At 50.0% G+C, this 25,385-nt stretch overlaps 1 protein-coding gene across 3 annotated transcripts; it reads left to right on the top strand.

The window, feature by feature from the left end:
• Positions 1–4,926: 4,926 nt before the first annotated feature.
• DNAJB12 (DnaJ heat shock protein family (Hsp40) member B12) lies at positions 4,927–25,105 on the top strand. 3 transcript variants are annotated; one of them, XM_063102228.1, is made up of 9 exons: positions 4,927–5,138; positions 14,613–14,793; positions 16,079–16,224; positions 18,055–18,240; positions 18,356–18,435; positions 19,611–19,720; positions 21,237–21,409; positions 22,025–22,176; positions 23,283–25,105. In XM_063102228.1, the coding sequence occupies exons 1-8, from the start codon at positions 5,006–5,008 to the stop codon at positions 22,144–22,146; spliced, it is 1,131 nt and encodes a 376-aa protein (XP_062958298.1). In that variant the 5' UTR covers positions 4,927–5,005; the 3' UTR covers positions 22,147–22,176; positions 23,283–25,105. The 3 variants fall into 3 exon arrangements, with proteins under 3 accessions (XP_062958298.1, XP_062958299.1, XP_062958297.1); XM_063102229.1 differs by having other exon boundaries at positions 22,025–22,170; XM_063102227.1 differs by having other exon boundaries at positions 22,025–22,122.
• The last annotated feature ends 280 nt before the right edge of the window (positions 25,106–25,385 follow it).

The raw sequence follows: 25,385 nt of genomic DNA on the forward strand, positions 1-25,385 counted from the left end.
CCCGGGTTCTCCCAATTTCAAGGCCAACTAACCATGATCAAATAAAATACTCAGATCAGTTTCCTAACTGTAAAATACTAACACCAGCTCCATTTCTTCCCCAAGGGTAACTGGGAAAAGAGATCATCAAAGTGAAAGGACTTTGAATCAAAAAACCTATGCTTGGGATATCCAAGAGACAGACCAAGTTTGATACATAGGACAGCAATTCCCTGTCCCCTTATTTTCCCAGTGTCCAGCCTCCAGCGTTCCCTAGGTGTAAAGGCCCCTTCTTCTCTAGAGAGAAGGACAGAGAGAAAGGGACTGAGTGGATATCCAGAGATGCCAGGGGAAATATTCACGTGTTCATTCAGCAAATAATTTATTGAAACTAAAGTGAAAATCCAATTACTTCTCAGTCATTCACACTCCTGGGAGAATTATTTTCATCATCTTCAATGAGAGGTTTAGATTCGTTTTTTTTTTTTTAATAGGTAAACATTCACATGGTTCCAAAATCAAACTCATATAGAAAGGTGTATATCTTGAAGTCTCATTACCAACCATTCCCACAGCTGCATTGTACTCCATTATACACCATAGTTTAATCAATAAGGGTAGTTTACGTGAGAAATGCCTTCACCCGTCCAGTGCCAAAGGATGGACACAGAGACACGAGGTACAGCGAAGCAAGACTTTAATGGGGGGCTCTTGCAAGATCGGATGTTTGTTGGTCAGGCACGCCCCAAACGGTTACATCAAGCAATTCATTCCCTAGTGTGCAAGTCCCTCCCCCAATTCCTCACTGGCTGAGTACTATGGGATGTACAATATTCCTGAACGTCACCTAAGTTTTATTACTTCCTTATAGGGCATTTACTGTCCCCTTCCCTCTGGCAGAAAGGGGTGGGCTCAGGACAAGCCTGTGAAAAAGCCCCACAGAAGTCCTGAGCAGGAAGAAGAACCAGGCAGTAAAAGGAACAAGGTGGCCAGCCACCATCTTGGGAAGTCACCCTCGGGAAAGTGCACTTTCAGGGGTCATCATACCATGAGGTAGTCAAGCGACACTTGTTGAGCTTTTTTTGAAATTGAGTCAGGTTATTTTCCCACAGTTTATTGACAGAGAGATTTTGGAGCCTAGAGTTTTCTGAAAGAGAGAACGTGGTGGGTCATATTTAGAGGGAGCAAGGGACACTGGGGAGCCAGGGAGCAAAAGAGCAAAGGACATGAAGTGGGGCATATTACATTGACTGGCAATTCTTCCTGAAGCCTTAGGAAGGAATCTATCCCCCTGGCTAGCTCAGGGAAGCTCTGGATGAAATGTTTGAGGAGAGAAAAACCTGCCTCTGGGATTCACTTATTCTATTCATTTAACAAATATGTATTGAGCCCCTATTAGGTATCAGGCCCCGTGCTCAGGCCATGGGGAATGTGGAGGGAAGATGTGTATCTTGGATTAGCTACAGACAGGACACAAACAGACTCATAAGCAAAGGGAACCAGCCGTGCAGGACAGTGAAGATGGGAGTCCATCGAGGGTCAACTGGCATACTAATTCCAAACAAACTCGATCAGCCGAGGGTCATAATGTTTAACATGAACTGAGCAGGGCTCTGGCTCGCTTCCTGGCCTCTGGACTGAGAAAGACCCATAGAAAGTCAAATAAGCCTCAGGACAGAAAACAAGACAAGCAGCTTGACTGAGATCTGTGAGAAAGGCACAGAGTGATGACAACTCGTACGTGGTTAGGCCTCCCTTCAGTCTCAGGTAATAATCCCTCTGAACAACAGAGCCTTGCTGAACAGAAACAGCTCGGACCGGGCTCTGCAACAGAGAGGGACGGACGTGAAAGCCAGGCATGGGGGCCCTGCCGCACGCGCACTCAGCCCACCTCTCCAGACTCTCACTGATCTAGACCCTGACAACCAAGCCAAAGTACTGACCACAGACGGGAAATTTAAATAAGACTTTGTCATTTTAAATGCACTGCAGGAAAAGAGAGGAGGGCTCGTCAGCCAGTAGCTGGGCTATCGCAACCCAGGTCCTTAGCACAATGGTACTGCAGGCTTTTATTACACTGCAGTTCTCTGCACAGAATGAAGTGCCTTACGGTCAGCCAGAGAGGAAGGTCCTCAGACTCAGGAAATGGAAGAGGAGACCTCACGATACTTAGCAGGAGAGGGGAAGATGGACATGGTAGCCCTTGGTCAGCAAACCTCAGAGAGGCAATTTGAAGGGAGTCTCAGAATTTATCCACTAACGCAGGAGAGACCAATCAATTTGTGGAGACCTTAACTTTCTTTAAGTGCAGGGCTGTCTTCTTAAGGAAGGGTTGATTTCTTCATCACCAGGATACTCTATATCAGGCCAGTGTGGAGTCATAAGAGTTTACATTGAAAAGGAGAAGAAGGTTGGATGTGAAAGAATTTTCCAAGGAGTGAGCATGTGTAGCCAAGGAGGCCATGGCCTTGCTTCTTAATGCACTGAGAAAAATGTCAAAAAAACCAAAATTACAACAAATTTAAAGATCTTAATTGGTTTCATTGGCAATTCTAGAACTGGGCGACACTTCATTCCATAAAGTAGAATAAGTGTTCCAATGAGCTGAGCAGAAGAGTTTGCTTTTATAGGCAGAGAAGGGCTAAAGCTGAAACAAGGAACAAAAAGCTGATTAGTCATTTCAAAGTTACTTTCCTTGTAAGGTGGGGACAAGGAGACAGAACAACAGAAAAATAACTGGTTAACATTAGGTTACTTCAGGATACTTTTTTGTGTAAGGATTAAAGCAGAGGGAAGGAACATCATTATCATGGCAATTGAAACTGGCCTGTTTGGAAAATTGGCTGTTATCTCTGTCTCTTGATTTCTCAGATTTCAGTTTGATGACATGGTACTTTCACATGGGTGACTCCATTTTGGTTTTGAGTCTGGTCTGTTGGGGCCTAGTGCAGGCAGTTGGTCCAAAGCAATGGCCTCCTATAATTTTTATTTAACTAAATAAAAGCTGTCTGAAAAGAACTTCCTTTGCTCCCACTTCCAAATGTACCAGCCAGACTGCAGTACAGCTGTACACACCATTTCCTCCTGAAAATCAGTGAGTTGTCCATGTGGCTAAGGCCATCCCCTCACTTGTGCTCCAGATTCCACCTCCTGTCTACTGTGATTGTCTCTTCTCTCACCTGCATTATCAAAACTTCTCACCCTATCACAAAATGCTATATATATCCCATCTTTAAATAACAAAAACAAACACCTGCCACCGAACCCACATTTCTCTCCATTTTAATTCATTTCTTCACTCTCTTGAACCCATTCCTGTTAGGCTTTCACTCCTACCATCCACTAAAAGCAATTTTGTCAAAGTCACCACCGCTCTCCACGTTGCCAAGTCCACGAGTCATTTCTCAGTCTTCATATTGCCCGGCCTCTCCATGGGATTTGACAAAGTTTGACCCCTCTCTCCCGCTTCAAATGTTTGCTTCACTTGGCCTCTGAGACTCATTTTCTTACGTCACAAACTGTTTCTTCACATTCTCCTTTCCTGGAGTCTCCTCCTCTTCCAGACCTCTAACTATTGGGGTGTCACAGGGCTCAGTAATTGGGCTTCTTCTCTTTTCTATCTACACTCACTTCCTTGGTGCATCTAGTCCCATAACTTTAAATACCATTTATACATTCCAGTAATTTCCCAAGTTATGTTACCAGCTCCACCTTCTTCCCTAAACCCTACATATATTCAACTTCCTACTGTACATCTCCACTTGATTCTAAAAGGCATCATAAACTTAACATGCCCTAAATCAAACACTTAACATTCCCCCACCGAACTGCTTCTTTCATAGTCTTCCCTGTTTCCCATTGTAGTAAATGGAAATTCTGTTCTTCCAGTTACTCAGGCCAAAGTGTTGGAATCACCCTTGAATCCTCCCTTTCTCTCGCAGCCCACGTCCATCGCATCAGCAAAATCGTTTTGATTGTGTCTTCAAAACATATCCACAATCTGACTACTTCTCACCCCCCACCACCCTTATCCAAGTTGCCATTAATTCTCACCTGGATTCTAACAGTAGCCTCCCAACTTTCATCTGAATTATCGTAGTAGCCTCTTGCCAAATCTTGCGTGAAAGGCCAGGTAATGCGAGGAATGAGACACGACAATGGGCTACGTGGAGGTCACTGATGACCTTGACAAGATTGCTTTCACTGGAGTAGTGGCCCTGACAGACTGGATTCCATGCTGTATGGGATTCTTTATGCTCCCTGTGCTTTTCTTAATCCTGTAATAATTCACCACAAAAATTCCCACTTCAGAGCCTTTGCACACTTGTTCTTTCCACATGCACCACCCTGCCTCCAGAGTCACGCGCACCTGCCATCTCCCCTGAATTCAGGTACATGTTAAAATGACAACTTTTATTTTTATTCTTTTGGGTGGCTGGCCGGTGTAAAACGACACCTTCTGAGAGATTTATCAAGCTAGTTAAAATAGCACCTCCTGCTCTCTATCCCTGTATTTTTCATTATTTTTCTTCACAGATTTTATCACGCTCTGAATATATCTGTTTACTGGATGTCTCCCCTCCCCCCACACACTAGAATGTAAGCTCCATGAGGGCGGGGACTTTCTTTTTTCACCACTGTATCCCCATCATATAACCGTGCCTGACAAATACTGGGTACTCAATAAATATCTGTTCAATGAATAAATAAACGACCTTCGTCTCAAACGCACAGTTCTACCAAGAATGTGCAAGTATCCCCAACTTTAAGACCTCCAGAACACGACACGTCCGGCTCTAGAAACACGGGCATGCACTATAATTCACACCCAAGCCAAACGTCCCTCTCTTCGAAGACATACGGTAGCACTTCCGCCCGCGCTCAAAACTCGCTGTAATCTCGGAAAAGGAGGGCGGAGATTTTATGTCATCATTCTGCGCCGGCCTGCTCTGCGACGCGCCGGCGGCTGGCGCAGCCCTTCGCTCGCCCGGCCTCCCCCTCCCTGGTTCCGCGCTCTGGTTCCGCCATGGAATCCAACAAGGATGAAGCCGAGCGCTGTATTAGCATCGCCCTCAAGGCCATCCAGAGCAACCAGCCCGACCGGGCGCTCCGCTTCCTGGAGAAGGCGCAGCGGCTGTACCCGACGCCGCGAGTTCGCGGTGAGTGTGAGGCGCCGGAGAGACAGGGGGCACATTAGAACTGATGGGGGGAATACGGGAACGGACCGACGGGAGCAGTTGGGGGAGGGGGAGGGGTGGCGAGGCGCGGCTACTCCTGCGCACTGAGACGCGCGGTGGCTGCTGGGAGGTGTAGTCTTTCCCTCCCACGCCTCTGTGGGATGCTGGAAGCCCAAAAACAGGAGCGGCCGGGATCTCAGCTTTCGGCGTGCTGGCGGGACCCCCTGCGATTTGAGGTTTCCGAGGATGAGACGCGCTGGCAGACGGGGCGAAGGGACTTTACCTGGAGGCGAAATCAAACTACTTTTCCCAAGGGGCCATTCGGTGGCCCAGGGCCAGTTGCCGGCCTGGGAAGTGTTACAGTTGAGGAAAATAAACATAACTCCTCGGAGGGAGAGAATGGGTCCTGGAGAGGGAAGGACTTCGACCTTCGGGCGCCCCGGAGAGGCCCCTCCACGGCTTCACTCCCTCGCACGTCTGCGGACGAGGGCCTTCCTTTTACCCGCTGCGCTCCACCACTTTGCACGGTCTGTCCTGAGACCGGGCTTCTCACCCGCTCCCGCAGCCTCTTCACCCGCTGGCGGGATTCGGAGCCAATGGCTTTGTCGGAAATGCTGGTCTCAGCCATCCCCAACCCTCCTTCGTCCCCAAGAGTCCATCAGTGGCCCGGTCATATAGACTGCTAAGCACCAGGCTGCTGAGCGGCCTGAGTGGCCCTGGACTGAAGGCTCCCAAACCAGGGACGGAATAGTGATGTTACCTCATTTTACCCAGAGGACCGCCCCCCTTTTTTTCCCTTTAACCTAAGATTTTGAAGAAGTTTTTCTTAATACAGGCTGGAGGGAGAAAGACTCAGGGTTTGTGCCTGCGATTACTGCTTAGTAGACTGTGTGGCATATAACAGGCACTCAGAATTAGAGCAGCCCAGTCTCATCCTGACTGCTTACCATGTCACTTTTCTGAGCGTGGGTTTCCTCATCTAAAAGATTAGAGGATTGGCGCACATAATGTGAATAATAATGCCCACCGGGCTTTTCAGTTTAGAAAGCTCTCTCCCGTGTGTTTTTTCACTTGAGCCTGCTCTGTCGCTGAGGCAGAGCAAAGATCGTTGTCTTTGTTCTGTAGATGAGGGAACAGCTCAGAAGTAAAGAACTTGCCCAAGATTACACAGCTGGAAATTGGAAAGTTCTATGACTCTATAAACATTTATTGAAGGAATAAAATGATATTGAAGAGCAGCAGTCATCCTACCCTTCTCTACCTACATTATGAATTTGAGGAAGGGGAACACTGGCTGAAGAAATGGCCTGGGACACCTGAACTTTCCTCCCTCCTGACTGCAAGTCGATCTTTGGCCTGTTTACCTCCTCTTGGAGAGGGTATCAGTCTGTATTTGCCAGGACTCCTGAGGTAACCTGCTCAAGGAGTTTCCCTGTGAAATGAGTAGGTGGGAAGCATGGTGGGCTGTGAACCCTCCAGCTGTCAAGATTCTGTCTGACTCTGGATGCTGCTGGGGACTCAGGAGCAGGCAGCCAAGAAGGATGGGAACAACAGGGCCTGTGGGGATCTTCCTGTCAGCATGTCCCTGGGGCTCAGACACTGGAATTCACTCAGGCAGGAGAGTCACTTGCTGTACATTTGTCATATTCGTGCTCTTGTGGAAAGAGTATGTATGCCTTATACATCTGTGTATACTTCGCTTTGTGCCGCCTGCAGCCCTTCACTGAGCTGACAACACCCTGGGGTTAGTTTAGGCCTGGGATGGGGGAATCTTGGTTAAAAAATATTAGGTGGTTGTCTACTACACTAGATGCTTTGGGTTTAAGCTCATTTCAGATCCTTGTTCTATGCAACAGACTTTTGCTGAGGATCTTTTTTGTTTTGCTTGTTTGCAAAGTCCTCTGTTGCTAAGTGGTATAGCAGTATTGATAGAATGTAATCACTCACCTCAAAGAACTTACAATCTAATGAAGGAGACAAACTTATGGGGAAAAAAATATTGCAAGGCAGAAGATAGCCGTGATTGAATAAAAACTAAGCACATTGTGTTAGATGCTGAGGTCTTAAGAGAGGCATGAAAAATCCAGTCCCTGCCATCCTTGTGTTCACAGACTGGAGGGGTGGAGGAGAGTGCTGGGAGTGAGGGGGTGTGAAGGACAGTCTCCTGAATATTAAATTATAAACAGTGTAGTGAGTGCTGTAGCAAAGGCATAAAAATAGTGTTATTTCATAGCAAGGAAGGCTTTGGGTGGGTAGTAAGACAGGAGGTAGCATTCGAACTGTGCTTTGGAAGAAGGTAGAAACGTGGGGAAAGGCATATACTGGGAAAGACATGAAGGCCAAAAGTTGTAAGAGGTTTTGGGGGCGGGGATTTAGTGTAGCTGGATATAGTGGCAGTGGAGGTGATAATCTGTACATAGAGAGGATTATGGTTGGAAAGTAAGATGGGGCCAGATTGTGGAAATTCTCTTCTTCTTCTTTTTTTTTTTTTTTAAAGATGACTGGTAAGGGGATCTTAACCCTTGACTTGGTGTTGTCAGCACCACGCTCTCCCAAGTGAGCAAACCAGCCATCCCTATATAGGGATCAGAACCCGTGGCCTTGGTGTTATCAGCACCGCACTCTCCCGAGTGAGCCACGGGCTGGCCCTGGAAATTCTTTTCTGCCAGGTGAAAATATTTTCACTTTCTTCTGTAGTTAGTGAGGAAACCATTGAAGTTTTAGGTAGCAGGAATGAGGTAGGGATACTGTTCTTGAAAGAGAACAGCATGAAGGAGTAGTGAGAGGGAAGAGAGACTCAAGACTGGAAGGAAGCCAGTTGGGAGACTATTGCCTTGAGTAGGTTAGAAGTTATGAGGGCCTGAGGTAAGGCAATGTGGATAAGGTCACTGGGGAGGAGGCGCCAAGCCTTTGTATGAGAGAGGGATGCTGGGGAAGCAGATGGATGCTGGGGAATCAAAATCGAAGCCTTAGTGACCAGGAAGAAACCCAGGCTGAAGAACTGGGGTGGGAAGAGATGGCAGAGTGGGTGGTGCCAGTGGGATGTTCCAAAGTAGCTGTCAGCTTGGCGCTCAGGAGAGTGCTCTGGGTTCCAGATGAAAGTCTGTTATCATCAGTCTGATGGAGCTCAGTGGAGTTGTGCATGGCCAAGGTCACTGTGGGAAAGTGTGGAACAGGGAGAGGAGGTGGCTGCAGGCAGCTGTGGGTCACACCTGCCCTTAGCCAATGGGCAAAGGCAGAGGAAGCAACAGAGTGAGATGGAGCAACTCCAGGAAGAGGCAATCCCAGGAGAGGGCAGAGGCGGGGTCACCATGGAGAGGTATGTTAGGAGGTGGTGAGCAGCACTGGCAAATGCTGCAGGGGCCACATGGGAAAAGGACAAGTTGAGAAATGAAAGGGGAAGGATCAAGAGCTTGTGTGGAGGATGGTCTTGGAGAAGTGCAAGGACACACAGGGAGGAGTTCAGGGTGATGGGGGAGTTGGAGCAACCCTGAGGGATGTATGAGTCCATTTCTGTTGTTTGTAACAAAATACATAGAACTGGGTATTTTATAAAGAAAACAAAATTTATTGCTTTTCCTAGCCTTTCAGAGGCTAGGAAGTCCAAAGTCCAGGGAACACATCTGGTGAGGGTCTTGGTGGTGGCAACAGTGATACAGGGTATCACATTGTGAAATGGCGGAGCAGAGAGAACAGAGACTGACCTTCATTCATTCTTATTTTAAAGCCCTCAGAACCATTCCCCTGACCACCATTTTTAATCTGTTCAGTAGGCATTGGCCTAGAATCTAATCACCTCTTCAAGGCCCCCACCTTTCAATTACCATAATAGGATTTCCCACCCTCAACAGTTACAGTGGGGACCAAGTTTCTAATACATAAAACTTAGGGGATACAATTCAAGCTTCAGCAAGTTGGGGGGCGGTATAATTCAATCCACTACACAGGGTCAAGGGACCTCCCACTATTGGCCTTCCCAACAAAAAGGATGTAAGGGGACTTTAAATTTCTGCTGCAGGAGGTGGACTGCAAGAGGCACTGAGGGCTGGACATTAAACTGCAGAACAGTAAACTCCTAAACTGGGAAGTCTCAGAGCAGGGATGGTGGAACCAGTCAGTCCCTTCCTGGGAGTTTCTCTCCAGCATCTGGCAGCCTGGTAGCCACTGGCTTGGCCTGAGGCTTAGCAACAATGATGGAAGGTGCTGGGTTTTCCAGAGAGCTTGTGAAAACATCAATAGGCCTCATTTTCTTCTGCATACAAAGAGAAGGTTGGCCTCATGATCTCTAAGGGTCTATAAGACTGCCTGAGCTTCTAGGAAATGGCTGGCTCTGGGGTCTAGGCCGACTCAGGAAGGCCAGGGTGGGAAGCATGGGAGGGATGAGGATTGGTCGTCGAGGGGTTTTGGCATTGAGGGCCTAGGAGTGAGAGAGATTCTGGTACTGGTAAGGTCCGAGGTGCAGTCCTCTGTTAAAGTTAGTCAGCCTCCATGAGCTCCACTGTGCACTCAGTCCCTTCCATTCACTTTATGTCACTGAGTCTTGTTTACCCCGCAGAGCACCCTTAAGAGGGCAGGGATCACATGTTCGCTGAGGAAGTGGATAACTTAGTGAGAGCGTACGGCTGATCAGCAAAGGACCCGGAACTGTCCGTCTCCAGTCCCAGGCTCTTTCCCCACTCTGGCCTCCCTTTCCTGACTCGCTTTAGCACTCCAGGTACCTAGAGAGAGCCTGGAAACTCAACTACTTGCCTAATAACAAAAGTAACAGATCAAGGTAACAATATTTGCTAGGCATTGTGCTAAGTTTTTTACATACACTCACTCATTTACTCTTTCAGCCCCTGAGGGAGATAGAATTTTACATCAAGAAACTAAATTAACTAGATGACCCTGCTAGCAAGTGGCAGAGCCAGGTTTAAGCCAATCTGGCAGTCTGACTCCAGTCCGGGTTTGAGGAGGGACAGCCCCTGCTGGCTTTGGCCACAGAAATTCTCTCACCTCTGCCTCAGCTGCCTCCTCTCCCACCCCAGCTTTGTTTTCTTCTACCAATTTCCCTTTTTTTAAAGGTCTGCCAGCTTTACCAGGAAGGGGCTGAACAGGGTTAACATTAAACCATTCAGTCTCCTAACTCTTTTGTGACACTGCCTATCATCCACTGTACCGTGAGGGATGTAGCAGTGAGTCAGGATGAGGCAGTCACATCCCATGGGCCTGGCAGAGGAGGTGTCCAGGCCAGCAACCAGAAATCTTTGGTTTTCAACTCAAGCAGGAACTGTCTGTGTGACCCATAGTACGTCCATTTCCCTTTGAGCTCTCTTTCTGCAGTGTAGAGAAATTAAAGTGGCTGACTCCATGTAACTGCCCTGAAAAGCTTCCAGAATCTTTCCTGTGAAGTCCTGCAGGGAGCCCATCCCATCTCCTGGCTGATGCTTCTAGGTATCTTTGGCAGTTGAATGACTAGTTACATTGCCCTTAGGACATGTCTGGTTCAGCCTGGACCACTGGAGCTTCCAGAAAAACCAAAATAAACAACTTTTTAAAAAAGCCCTAGGAAACCAGCAGACAAGCTCCTCCCTCTGTCTTATCTTGACCAGCATCTTTTTTTTTTTTTTTTTTTTTAAAGATGACTGGTAAGGGGATCTTAACCCTTGACTTGGTGTTGTCAGCACCACGCTCTCCCAAGTGAGCCAACTAGCCATCCCTATATGGGGATCCGAACCCATGGCCTTGGTGTTATCAGCACCACACTCTCCCAAGTGAGCCACAGGCCGGCCCTGACCAGCATCTCTATCTGTTGATTTCCTCTGTGCTGTTCCCTTGGTGCCTGGCATGGACCTGGTATGTGGGATGGCCTGAAATTTCATGCTTGTGGTTGGGTCCAGAGCTTGCTGAGTACTGACACGGGGCCTTCCTAGGCCTTGGAGCTCCCCCACTAGGCAGCCCTCAGTCACCCCCACCAGCAGGGCTTCCCTCACCTCCTGGCAGCCTGCTCCCGTGGCCAGCTCTTCATCAGCCCAGGTCGTGATATCAGCAGCGACTCATTTTGAACTTTTGCTCTATGTCAGTCTCTGTGCCAGGTGCTTACACACACAGTCTCATTTTATCCCCATACCACTGTTGTGAGGAAACTGAGGTTCAGAGAGATTTCATAGATCAGCCAGGGTTGTGCTGCCAGTGAGTGGCAGAGCTGGGTCTTTCTGAACTTAATGTCTCTTCTGTACTTAGAATGAGTTTGCTGGTGGGGCGCCATGTCAGAACCATGTGGTCCAGGATAGCAGTGTGGTTAAGAGCATGGACCCAGAGCTGAGCATCCTGGGGTACACATGCAGCTCTACCACTGAGCTAGCTGTGCAGCCATGGGCAGCAGTCTGCCACAGCGCTCTCTTCCTCCAGTGGGGATGGCAGTAGGTAATAAGACCTACCTTCTAAGGCAGGTGCAACAATTAAATGAGCTAACTTACAAAGAGCACTGTCACGGTGCTTGCCTGACACTTAGTGAACGCTCAGTAATAGAAACTATTATTTCTACTGCTCCTCTCTGAGCGCCTCTCAAGGTTTGCTACAGCAGCCCATCCACCGGCTTCATGAGGAGCTGTCAGCTCCTGTTTTTGGATCTCCCAACCGCAGACTCAGTGAGATCACCTGAGTTTGCTGCGATGAGGCAGCAGTGGCTCAGGACACAGTGGTCCACTTAAGCCCCAGTGCTCTATTCCCAGAGAGCCCTGCTGCAGGCCCCTTGGGTGAGACCCAGGTGTGTTAGAGTAGAAGGGTTTCTGACACCCAGCACAGTGCCTTGAGCCCAGCAGGCACCTGGCACATTTGAAGGAAGCTGGGGACCATTCCAGGCTGTGCTGCATCCTTCTTCAGCACAGAGGTATCCTGGGTGCCTGCAGTGGTCCACATGCCTGGTTTGCCAGGAGCCTGTCAAAGGCTTTAGGATTTTACTACCCCTGGCACTGTGCCCCAGGCATGACTGTGGTTTCTAAGAACTGGTTTTATGCCTGGAATAAATGCGCACAGGGAACTTCTGCCAGAGCTTTGGGCTTTTTTCCTCACTGAGTCAGCAGGAACCAAGGACTTGGATTTTAATAACCATGGCTCTGTCTGAGGGTGATAGCTAGTGTGCTACATAGACCCCAAACATTGAAGTAGGACGTTTCACATGGCCAGCCATTTGAAAACTAAAAAATAGCAAGTAGTGAGCACAGCAGACATTTTTCCTGAGTCTCATGCTCGTTTCCCCCATTGGAAGCCTCCCCAGCCAATCCCACCTGAATCAGATGGCCCTGCTACGTGGGGGTCCTGCTGCGGAGTACTTTGCCCATCTCAGCACTTGACAGAGGATGTCTGTTGAGCACTCTACTTTGGGATTGTAAAAATCTGAAGGGGTAATAGTTTGTTTTTATGCTGAGTTAAAAAATAACCTATACCCTGTTAACACTACTGTGCCCTTAAAAATGATTAACCTGGTAAATTTTATGTTGTGTTTCTTTTGTTGTTGTTTTTGTTTGTTTGTTTGTTTTTATGGCTGACTAGTAACCAGGATCGAACCCCAGACCTTAGTGTTATGAGCAGCGCACTCTAACCAAGTGAGCTAACCCACCAGCCCTGTGTTTTTTATGACAATGAAAACAAAAAACAAAAACAACTCTCACTTTAACTAAAAGGAAATATTATTAAATCTAAAGTAGGGACATTGAACAGTTTATAACTCTGATGCAATATATTAATTAACAATTACATTAAAACAGCATACTTTTTTTATCTTTTAATTCCATTTGTCTTTTTAAAAAATTTATTTTATTTATTGACTCAAAATCAATTATGCATATTTTTGCGGTCTAACATTGAGATATGTTGATTAAATCAATATTACTAGCATATATATTGTTACAAATTGTAATTATTCTTTATGCCCCTTGTCCAACCTCTCCCCTTCTCCCATTCCCTCCCCCTCTCCTTCTGAAATAATGGTTACTCTGTTAATTTGTTGCCTAGATGATCTGTCCAATGCTGAGAGGTGTGATCAGATCCCCCAGTATTATCTTAGAGCAGAAGCTTCTTCTGTCACTCTGCAATGGGCTTTGTGGAGAGAGACATCCTCCTCCTTTCTTTGTCTCTGCTGGTGACTCTACTTGTGTCAATGCATTCCAGTGGTTGGCGGACCATCTGCATGGTGGCAGTGGTATCCAGCTGCTTTCATGGCAGCCATGGTTATTGTGGTGGCTGTGGTGGGCCACCCACATGGAGGTGATGTTTTTGGCATGCTCCTTGGCACTGGTGGTGTGCTTGGTTGTAGGGTGTGTCTGGTCCCCTTCTCCATGCCTCGAGTCACTGGGTAGGCCCCAAAGTGCTGGCGCAGTGTGCCTGGTTGTGGGAGGTCAGTCCAGTCCCCTTCTCCATACCCTGGGTCCTCGGGCTGGACCTGAGGCACTGGCGCAGTGTGCCTGGTTGTGGGAGGGTGGTCCAGTCCCCCTCTCCATGCCTCAGGTCCCTGGGTGGGCCCTGAGGTGCTTGCATGGTGTGCCTGGTTGTGGGAGGAGGGTCTGGTCGCCAGCTCTGTGCTTTGGGTCACTGGGTGGGTCCCGAGGAAACAGCATACATTTTTTAAAACCAGGAAACATTAAGTATTAAAATTAGTACTAACTTTTTTATCAGCTGATTAATATAATATTAAAACATTTTAATGACCCAGGATAAAAATTAAAAAACAACAGGGAACAGTGCAGTGGGCTATTTTGGATATTTACACTGCGATGCAATGCAAAGAGAGAAGTATTCAGATTTGGATGAGTTCACTAGAAAAAAGTGGGTTCATAAATTAGATTCCCAAAAGAAAAAAGAGCTGAATAAAAGTAAACAAATGCATTGAAAGAAATACCCATTAAAGTAGAATTAAATGAACTCTAAATCAAGTACTGTAGGGTTTATTAATAAAACCCAGCTGTGCTTTTTTTTTTTTTTTTTTTTTTCTTAAAAGATGACCGGTAAGGGGATCTTAACCGTTGACTTGGTGTAACCGGCCATCCCTATATGGGATCCGAACCCATGGCCTTGGCATTGTCAGAACCACACTCACCTGAGTGAGCCACCGCAGCTGTGCTTTTTGAAAAGGCTATCAGAATATAAAAACTCTGCCTAAATTAATAAGAAAGGAAAGAGATTATATATAAATATATCTGCAAAATAACGTAATTACTATAGATTTATTCAGGAATTATGTGAATTTACAAGACCAGTACCCTGCCTACTCCTGAGGACTGTGTCTCCTAAGAGAGCAGGCCCCTATCCCACTAACACCCACAAAGAAGTCAGGGAAGGAGCTTATGGCTTTGTTGGGAGGGGAAGCGGGTGGGATGCAGGAGCCCTGGCCTCTTCCAGGGCCAGACAGTCTCTTGGCCACGGCACACAGCCTTGCTGGAGCAAGAGCCTCAATGGTTTCCTTGCCTTGCACAGCCCTGATCGAGTCCCTCAACCAGAAACCACAGACTGCCGGTGACCAACCCCAACCCTCAGATGCAAGCCATGCCACCCATAGGAAAGCAGGTGGGACTGATGCCCCCTCGGCCAACGGTGAAGCTGGAGGAGGAGAGAGCACCAAAGGCTACACTGCAGAACAAGTAGCAGCCGTGAAAAGGTAGAGAGTGGGCCAGGTGGGCTGGGGCAGAGCCTGGGGGTACTGGGGAAGTCTGCAGAAGGCTGCCTGCAGTGCATCCTCCAGTTCACACCTGCCTGGGGTCTGGGAGGGTCTTGGAGGATGGAGGCAGTACAAGTGCTCAGGCTCACCAGGAGCAGTCCTTTCCAACAAGACCTGCAATTCAGTGTGGGATCCAGGGCTCCACTGTCCACTCCCACCAAACCAAGCCACAGCACAGGTTGGAAATGCCCACACCACTGGTTTCCTCTGCCACTTGAGGTCCCCAGCCTCTCTGCACAGCTCCTGTTAGGCAGATATGGAGCCTGGTCTCCCCGTCCAGATTCTCCCCCGACCCACACCACCACCCTCAACAAAGGCCCTTTCAGACCAGAGCCTGTGGGGGAGAGTGGAGACAGGGGGCAGAGTTGTCCCTCAAGGCTGTGGGCGGGCTGTGCATGGAGCAGCTCACTACCAGTCTTGAGGCCATCCAGCCGAGGCTTCTGAGTACTAGACTTGCCCAGCTCTCACTTCTCCCCAGGCCTGCCCATCAGCCAGCCTTGGGAATCCCTCTGAGGTCATGCTCACATCTCCTGGCAGGCTTCAGGACTGGGGGTCAGCCTGTGTGTGACCAAGCGTGACTGTAATTTGCCATGAAAGCACAGGCCAGATTTACATTTCTCTGACGAGGCAGCGTTTTGACCAGACAAGCCCATCCCTTATAGACAATAGAAACTGATGTATGAAGGAAAACCTAGAAAAGGCCAAGAATTGGGAGGTCTCCAGGGACCCAGAGAGTAAGGATTGATGGAAGAGAATCAGGGTCTCTTCAGGGCTCTGTGATCAGGATGAACAGACACCATTTTCTGGCCTTTGCTTTACCCACTTAGTTAAGACTCAGATTGCAAGGAGTACAGTTGACTTAGCTTGGGACATACCTGCCCTTGGGTGATAGGCATCAACAGTCCTTCTGGGGTTGTCTGCAGCAAGGGAGCTGTTAGAAGGGGAATGGATACTGGCCTGGCAAAAAACAGCAGCTGCCCTCTCTTAAATCCTAAATGTATTCTTGGTGTTTCCAGTGGGACCTGCCCAGCTCCCTGTCACAGGTGGGGGCACAGTGTGGCTTCCTGGTCCCCAAGGTCAAACAACTTACCCAGAGGAGCTGTTAGCCATACCCTGCTGGTCCTCTTGCAGCCTGCTTAGCTGTGTGGCTGCTCCTCACCCACCTCCCCGCACAGCTCTGAGCCCAGGTAGAGCATCCCCTGGCATGCTCTTCTCCCTCCATCAGGGTCAAGCAATGTAAAGATTACTACGAGATCCTGGGGGTGAGCAGAGGGGCCTCAGATGAGGACCTGAAGAGGGCCTACCGCAGATTGGCCCTCAAATTCCACCCAGACAAGAACCATGCACCTGGCGCCACTGAAGCTTTCAAAGGTAGGCCAGCCCTGGTTTCCTGGCGTTTGGGTATTTTTATCTTCTGTCCTTGGGAGGGAATTAGGGGCTAAAACAACTTTCACAGGAAGTGGGGGGGCAGAAGGCAGTGGTCTTGGGCCCAAGTTCCTTAGGCTCAGGAGCTGCTTCTTGGGAGGAAGGGCCTAGTAGCCACCTTGAGCCATGAAATTCTGTCAGAGCTCAGATAGCACCACTCCTGCCTCCTCTTGCCACTCATTCCCTGGGATTACAGGAGAGGGGCTGAGGCGAGGAGGTTCCAGCAGCTTCTCCAAGGTGGCGCTGTGATTGAGGGGCTGCTGCACTTCCCTGTCTTGGCATCGTGCAGCCGCCCATCTAGGTAACAGTTTCCCTGTGCCAAGAGCCAGGCAGCCCCAGGCCAGCAGCCTCTGGCCTGGTGGCCCCCTTAGGACCAGCAGCCTCAGCTAGCACCCTCCATAAGTCCATTCCCCCAGGGCCTGCAGTGGGGGACATGACAGTCTCTTTGGCCTCAGGGCCCATTGGTTCTGGGATGGGTGCTTCGTTTCTGTCTGAAATTATAAACTGCCATTTATTTGCTTACATTTTTACTTAGCCTGTCAGGTGCGCGTGTTGCTGCGCACTGCAGTTTCTCACTCCCGAGATACTTCTTCCTTCTCTCATTCCCATCTTGTCCCCCTCCCTCTGGGAAATAGCATGGTGACTAGCCCTACTGGGCCTGGGTGGGTGTCATGCAGAATGGGGCCATGACCGTAGCCAGGTGGGGAGCCTGTGGCAGAGAAGCCCCAACCCCTGGTGTGCTGCCTGAGGGGCCTGCCCCAGAGGGAGAGGAGAGTGGGAGGGGGCGGGCAAGATGGCTATGGTCGATGTTTCTCCAGACCTGACCTCTGCCCGCAGCCTGCCCAGCGGATACTAAGAGGCCAGATCTGGCCTTAGAGCCTTGTCAGAATAAGAGGATGAGGGGGATTCTGCCCCCCTGATTCCAAGGGGTTGCAGGTTGTGAAGCAGATGCAGCTTTGACCCACTCCTCTGAGAAAGTGGGCAGCTGGAGAAGGTGCAAGAGACTGAGCTGGGGTCCTTCAGGGCACAGGCTCCCTGCCCAGGGAGCTCTGGCAGGGAGGCCCCAGGAGCAGGATGGAAACAGCAGCCGGGCCTGGACCCCAGGGAGGAGGAGATTCAGCCCGGCCACATCACCAGCAACAGAGGAGTCTTAGCTAGAACTCGGGGATTTGGCCCTGCCCCACAGTCCCTGCTGCTTTCCAGTTTACTGCAAGGACGTCATGGGTCCGTTTACCCTCTGTGTCATACCATGACTTCAAGATAATATAACTTTCAGAAAGGGATACCCCACCCATCCTATTGGGCACCTCAAGAAAGAAGAATAAGAAAGGGATTTTTGGTGGTTTTCATAAAGTCAGAGAGAATATTTGAAGCAAGACACACCTGGGTTTGATTCCTGGCTCTACAACATCAGTGTGAGAGGCAAGCTTAGGCGTTTCTCTGAGCCCCACTTTTCTTGTTGGTAAAATGGAGATAGGCGGCTTTCTGTTCAGAGTAAATAAAATGCCTCAGAAAGGGCCTGGCACGTGGAAAAACTCAGCCATCATCATGAGGAGGAGAACGAGGAACCTGAGTATAACCCTCCACCCAGCACAGGCTGCCCTATTCATAGCTCAGGGTCTTCTTGCATGGCCCTCACCCCACACTTTCCCAACAGCCAAACTTCCACTGACCCCAAGGACTCTGGCTTCCTAAAGCACCACTTGAATGCCCCCAAAAAGTGAGCACTTGGCTGCCATAGGAGCCTCTACCCTCACATTTCCACCTCCTTTCCAGCCATTGGCACAGCATATGCGGTACTTAGCAACCCAGAGAAAAGGAAGCAGTATGACCAGTTTGGCGACGACAAGAGCCAGGCAGCCCGGCATGGCCACGGGCATGGGGACTTCCACCGTGGCTTTGAGGCTGACATCTCCCCTGAAGACCTCTTCAACATGTTCTTTGGTGGTGGCTTTCCTTCTAGTAAGTCCACGCCCTTCCCACGGTTAGGTTTCCCTGGGGGAGTGGCGGGGACTGCATGCCGGCCTCTCCCTTTTCCCGCAACCCCAGCTCCTGACTCAGTCCCTCTGACCCCCAGGTAACGTCCATGTCTACAGCAACGGCCGCATGCGCTACACCTACCAGCAAAGGCAGGACCGTAGGGAGAACCAGGGTGACGTGAGTGAGGAAGGCACCAGGGAGAGCAGGGCGAGGGCACCAGGGAACGGGACCTGGAGGAGGGACTTAACATCCATCGCTGTCCATTCTGGGACCAGTGGGGCCCCTACAACTCCCAGCTGAGGAGCTGTCTGGGCTCCCCCTTGCCATTCTGCTGAGCGACACAAGAGGGAGCCACATTCCACGTTGCCCACAGCAGTGAGGCTTTGCTGGCCTCTGTTGGGGAATCTAATGCAGAAACTTCTCCACCCACAGACAGCTCCAGTGCGAATGACTTTTGTGCGGTCCCTTCATTCCTAAGGCCAAAGTAGCATTTTCCAAGTGATGGAAACTTAGACTTCATGAGAGACCTGTCTAGGGTGACAACATAGGTGCTGGCTCTTCTTGCTTTCAGGACTCTTAAAAACTATAGAAAAATTATAACTAGGCAGTGCTTCAAACATATTTTGTATGTTTGAACAGTTAGCTGGCTAAGATTAAAATATCGTGGACAGTGGGCCGAGCCCGTGGCGCACTCGGGAGAGTGCGGCGCTGGGAGCGCGGCGACGCTCCCTCCGCGGGTTCGGATCCTATATGGGAATGGCCAGTGCACTCACTGGCTGAGTGCCGGTCACGAAAAAGACAAAAAAATAAATAAATAAAATATCCTGGACAGTAACAGAGCATTTAAAATTCTGGCAGGCAAAGGGGTTGCCTTTTGCTTTGGCAATGTTTATTTGTTCACTTTTTAAAAACTTATTTTGTATTTAACACACAGAAGAGTTTTTAAAATCACAGATTACCACACAGTGAATAAATTTATTAATTTTTATTTCTAATTTTAATTGGTAATATATATGTATGGTTCACAGTTCAAAAAGGTGTATATAGTGAAAGTCTCCTTTCAGTCCTGCCTCCCATTTGCCCAGAGACAGCCACTTCGGTGATTTTTTGGTATTTGCTCACAAGCAAATGCATATACCTCACTCCCTTCTGTGTTCAACACTACTTACTAGCTGCTTTCTTTTTATCTGGGGAAGCTGGCAGGTGGAGGAGCTTCTGTATTTTGGGGGCCACTGGATGGGAAGGGGAGAGTGTGGTGTTACGGCCACCCAATTCCATTGTGTTAGGAGAGCTGGTGGCTGATGCCATACCCCACCCAGGTCCAGCTGGTGACCATTGGCTCTTCCCTCCAGGGGGGGCTAGGGGTATTTGTCCAACTGATGCCCATCCTCATCCTGATCCTCGTGTCAGCTCTCAGCCAGCTCATGGTCTCCAGTCCACCCTACAGTCTGAGCCCAAGACCGTGAGTACTTGCAGCCAGGGGTGAGGCTGGGCGGTGGGCACATGAGGGGTTTTGGACTCTCAGCCCCCATCATGGGACTTCCCTCCCATCCTGATCTAGCAGGTTCTCATTCATAGTGCAGAAATCAAGAATATATAGAATCAAGAATATATACTTCTCTGTTGAGCTGAGGTTCTTAATCTTTTTAGGATCATGGTCCCCTAAGAAAATGCGATGAAAGCTACAGACCCTTTCCCTAGAGCAATGCACACACACACGACTTTGCATATGATTTCAGAGGCTTCATGAATCCCTCCCCACCACCATATTATCTACTGACTTTGAAATAAGAACCTGTACTCTTAAATTCTGGTTGGTGTCCCAAAGACCGTGGGAAGAATCAGAGCTCTAGAATCAGACAGAGCAAGGCCATCTTTCAATCCCAGCTTCTCCACTGAGAAGCTGCATAACCTTAGACAAGTTATATAGCCTTGGTTTCCTCATCTGTAAAATGGGAATAATTACATCCACCTGCTTGTGAAAATGAATGAGTAATACATATAAAACGTCTGGTTCATTAGAAATACTCAGCAGTATTTGTTGAATGAATACTTGGTCTCAACTGCCAGTAGTGAACTTGGGCAAGTTATTTGACCCTTTGAGGTGACGGCTTCCCCCATTTATTTGCAGCACTTGGCCAGGTACCTGATACATAGTGGGTGCTCAGCTTCTATTGGTCAAACCCTCTGCTCCCACTAAGCCACCCGCCTCTAGCTGGGAGCTTGTCAGGACCCTCCCAACCAGCAGGGGGCAGAGTTGGTCCACTGGACCCACACCTCTCAGAGAGCTGGCTCATGCTCTCTGTGGCCAGATGCCGGCCCTTTCCTGCAGTTGGGGAGATGGGAGAAGGGGGTGGGGGTAGGGGGCAGGGGCTGTTCTTCCCAGAGCATTGACTCCTGTCTAGGGTCGAGGCTCTTCCCACAGCCTTCAGAGCCTGTGACTGGAGCTCTAAGGAATCCTTCCTTGGAAGGATTCCTTAGAGCTCCTTGGAATCCTTGGATTCCAAGCTCCTTGGAATCCTTCCTGTCATTGTGTTCCTAAGCCTCTTAACTCTAGACTGGGAGCTCCTGGATAGGCAAACCAGCCCTCAGCAATGATTGGCTTAGGGGATGAATGGGGAAATGGAGGCACAGGAGGTAGAGCCCAGACTCCCTTCCAGGTTCTCAGCTTCCCAGACCAGGACCTCTCCTCAGGGGCTTCTCCCTAAAGGCCCCCGGGTCAACGCTGTGGTAAGCAGAGAATCTAAAGGAAGGGCTTGCCGTTGTCCCACAGTCTGGGCCACTTGTGCAGGAAGGACACTGCCTTTTCTTCAGACCCTCATTCTGAAGTAGTGCACAAGTTCCTGCTCTAGTCTGGGAGGGAACGAACTACTCCTGAGGTTTGTGTGGCACCTCCTGTCATGGGGCCTCATTACACCTAGAGCTGCCCTGGGCCTGAGGACCCATGCCCACTTTGTGCCTCATATATTTCTGGCCAGGTCGGTGGGTCACATCCACAGGCGAGTCACTGACCACCTGAATGTTGCCTACTACGTGGCAGACACCTTCTCTGAAGAATATACAGGCTCCACCCTCAAAACAGTTGAGCGGAATGTGGAAGATGATTATATTGCCAACCTCCGAAACAACTGCTGGAAGGAAAAGCAGCAGAGTGAGTGTGTGTGCGTGTGCGTGTGCGTGTGTGTGTGTGTGTGTGTGTGGGTGGGTGGGTGGGTGGGAGGGCAGGGCTGGGACAAGGCTTGAGAGCAGGGGGAGGAGAAAGCCCTGCTCACCCAGTGCTCTGTGAGCCCAGCACCTGGCATCACCCTGTGCCAGCACTTCCCAGCCAAGAGCTGGAATCCGGTCCTGTGTTTCCCTGGGGCTGGGAGCTCAGGGACACCTGGTGATTTCCTCCAGCTTCCTGTAAATCACTGCAATTAGCCTGTCATTGTGGCTGTCAGGGATGCAGAGACGAATTGGAGCAGATCTCCTAGCCACCTGCTGATCATGCATGTGTCCAGATCTAACTGTGGGACCCTGGGGAGGTCTGACCAGCATGACACCTTGGCTGGCCTCACCCATGTTCTATAGAAAGGGGCCTCTATTATCCCTATCCCAAGTTGGGACCTTGGTCTTTGCTCCTACAGGGTTTTCCCTAATGGAAGGCCAGCTCTGCCCAAGCTCCCGGGCCTGCAACAGCCTTTCTCCCCCAACAGGCCAAGGCAGGCTTCCTTGCAGGCTTTGAGAGGTACTGGGTGTACCATAACCCTGTCCCATTGCTTTGCAGAGGAAGGCTTGTTGTATCGGGCCCGCTACTTCGGTGACACAGATATGTACCACAAAGCACAGAAGATGGGCACTCCAAGCTGTAACCGGCTGTCAGAGGTGCAGGCCTCCCTGCATGGATAGCCCTGGGCCAGCCACACCACCGAGGTCTAAGTATGAGCCAGGGCTGCCTCTGCCCTGCAACTCCTGGCAGCTTTGGCACTGGACATGAGGCAGAGAAGGGAGGGAGGGAGAGAGGGAGGAAGCCTGGTGATTGTGACAAAGACTCTTGTACCCAGCCAGCCTGACCTCCAGCCTCCAGAGATGGGGCAGCTCTGGGATCTACTTAGAAACCGCGGTCTGTTTCAGCCCTCTAGTCCCCACTACTCCACCCTACTCTCTAACTCTGGGGCTGTGGGGTGCCCAAAAGCCAGACAGTGGGAGCCCAAAGCTGTTGCTGAGGGTCACTCATGGCTCTTTGGTCCACTCCAGCTGTTCAGTCACCACAGCCCTTTCCCAAGCACAGCAGACTATTTTCTGTACTCCGGTAGTTAAGCCACCAAATATTACTAGGCCCAAGTTAGCCTGCCCACATGCTGCCCACCTGATACCAGGAAGAACCATGTGGGAGTGGGTGCGCCAAGAGCCCTCTGTCCTTCCAGGCAGGAGGAAATTGAACAAGATGAATGGGCAGCCCAACTGCGGGCAGGAGCTGACAGGCTTGGAGCAGGAGAGGCCTGTGCACCCTCAGCATTCCCCCTCTGGTGGGGTCTGAGGCACTCTCTCCAGTGCTACCACACCTGGCAGCCTGGAAGCCACAGGCATCCAGCCCCACCCAGGCATCTCGCCTGTGGTCTGCGGAAGGGAACAGAAGGTCATGAGTTCAGGGTCAAAAGCAGCCGCTCAGCACAGAACGGGGGTGGGGGGGTGGAATGTTGCTGGTAGCAGGCTCCTGCCTCTTTCACCCCTGCATGGGGGTAGTGGGCTCTGTTCTCAGAGTTTGCCAGAGGGGGCAGCTTGGACCAAGCCCAGAGGAGTGTGGGTGGTGCATGCCACCTCCTCCTTTGCCTGTGTCCCCTTGGCATGGATCCAGGTGCAGGCTCTCTGCTTTGAGGCCACTTGCTAGGGCCTCCGGGCAGTGCAGCAGACCACAAGAGGGGGTGGGCAGGGCTTGAGCTGGGCCAAGCAGCGTTGGGCAGGAGATCTGCGTTTGTGTGTGCAGAGCTGCGGGTGCCTTGCCGCATGACTGCCAAGCTAACTGCTACCATTCTCCTCCCCAGACCATGAAATCCCTGGAGAATTTTTGGTGACATGCACTGAGCCAAGGTGATGGACTGTATATTTAAGGAAAGACACACAAAGAAAAAAAATTAAAATGGAATTGGAGGTCAAATGCCGCACAACTGCCCTCTCTCTCACCCAGTATATGCAGAAAGCTCTCAGGACAGACAGACAACCTGCCACGGGGCTGTTTCTCTCCCTCCCAGGTCTGGCAGAGGCTCTGCATCGGCTCTCTCCTAGGATACGGAAACCATGGCAACGAAAGTAGAATGTAAAACTTGCAACAAATGTCTGTGAGGAGGGCTGGGGGAGGGGTGCCCGACTGCCTTTCCTCCCCGTCCCAGGAGCCACCACCGGCACCTCAGGAGGAGCCAGTCAGAGGCACTGGTCAAGGATAGAGAGGAGGAGGAAAGAGAACTCTCCATAGAATGTAATTTATAGATGCATGTATATGTATATATATATCTATTTATATGTAAATAGACATATAAAGATATATATATATATGTAGTGTACTTTTTAACCTATGCAGGGATTTGGTTAAGTTGTTTAGCTGATTTCTTTCATGTTTTAGAAAATGAGGCCTGTTTGGGGAAGGCAGCCTGGTCCTTCAAAAGCTAGATGTTCGCCATAGCTGACAGCATAAGGAAAGTTGGGGCACGTGCTGTTAATGTCCCCCCACCCACCCCAGCCTGTTTTGGATGGCAGCAGTAATCATGGTAGTAAAAATCCAAAGAAAACTTCCGAAGGTCACCAGGCTTAAGCTGGAGAAGAGAAAGCTGTGTGGGAAGGAAGGTGCCCATAGGGGCAAGTACCTGGTCAGTATTGAGTCACAGTAGAGGCCCCAGATAGGACCTGCTGGGATGAGACCGCCCACCTCAAGCTGTCCCTCCCCTCTGGCCAGCTCAGGTGGGCTCTTTGGCCCAATGCCCAGGAACCCTCCAGCTTCCTTCCCACAGAACAGCAGGACTTGGAGAGGGGCCAGGTTCTACCTAACCACTTTCCCACCCCAAAGTCCCTAAGTGGGTTTTGCCTTATGGGTGCCACAGGGCACAGCTCCATCGTTGCCACTGGTTTTTCCTAAGTTGCGCACCAAGAATTCCAGAAGGCTCTTCCTCCAAGAGACAGCCAGGTGGTGCCCAGGACCCCAGGGCAGCAGCCCGACTCCTGAAGAGAGAAGTCAGGGCCTGCAGGCACCTCTGCCTTCACCCTCCATGGATGTGACTCCACCAGGTTCCTCTTGCACTTTGGACAAAGGACACACCTGAACCAGAATGGTTTTCTTACCCTCACCTTCAAATGAGGATTTTTCTCAAAACAGCAGTTGCTACCAGGGGAAGGAGGGAGGTTTTGTTTGTTCCCACAGCTTATATTGGGCCTTTTGGAATTACCATTCTTCCCTAATTTTCCTGTGGGGGTGGGTGTGTCATTGAGCCTGCCATCTTCCAAAGCCTTACTTCCCCAAGCTGCCAGCCAGGAGGTGACAACTGTCCTCCCAGAGTTTCTCTTGGCTCTTTTTTTTTTTAAAGTCCCCCAACAAATAGGATTCTTGCTGGGAAAGGAAGTTTGGTAAGGAAATGTCAAATCTGGTTTTTAAACAAGATCCTACCCTGCAATGAAGTGGCCACCCCCACCCAGAGAGATCACAAGAACTGGATGTGGGCCAGAGTGCCCCACCTGCCGTGGCCCTGGTGCTCTGCCCCCACCACCTCAACCATCTGGTCTTGGTAGATGTCCCTAGATGGGCTGAGCCATGTGCAATAAGAACATAGATCCTAAAGGATCCCCTGAGAAGTGTATTTCTTGAATTAGAATTCCGAAATTGTACATCTATAAATATATGTTTATTATGTGATTGGCTGTGGTGGGTCTGCATTGAGCAGGGGGGACTGGGGGGGGGGGGCACAAGCACCCATTGGTACTGACACTGTCCAGCCCATGCCACAAGGAATTCTTGGTCTCGAGCCTGAACTTCCCCCTCTTCCTTGGCCCTGGCTGACAGCCACTTAAGTCCAAAGTGCTGTTCCTGGACTGACTCCATCCAGACAAAGGGTAAGGGGCTTGAGTGGTGGTTGGGGGGTGTGGGACCTCAGTAGGCCAGG

This window comes from Cynocephalus volans, chromosome 7, assembly GCF_027409185.1.
Source record: "Cynocephalus volans isolate mCynVol1 chromosome 7, mCynVol1.pri, whole genome shotgun sequence".
Classification (NCBI taxonomy): domain Eukaryota; kingdom Metazoa; phylum Chordata; class Mammalia; order Dermoptera; family Cynocephalidae; genus Cynocephalus; species Cynocephalus volans.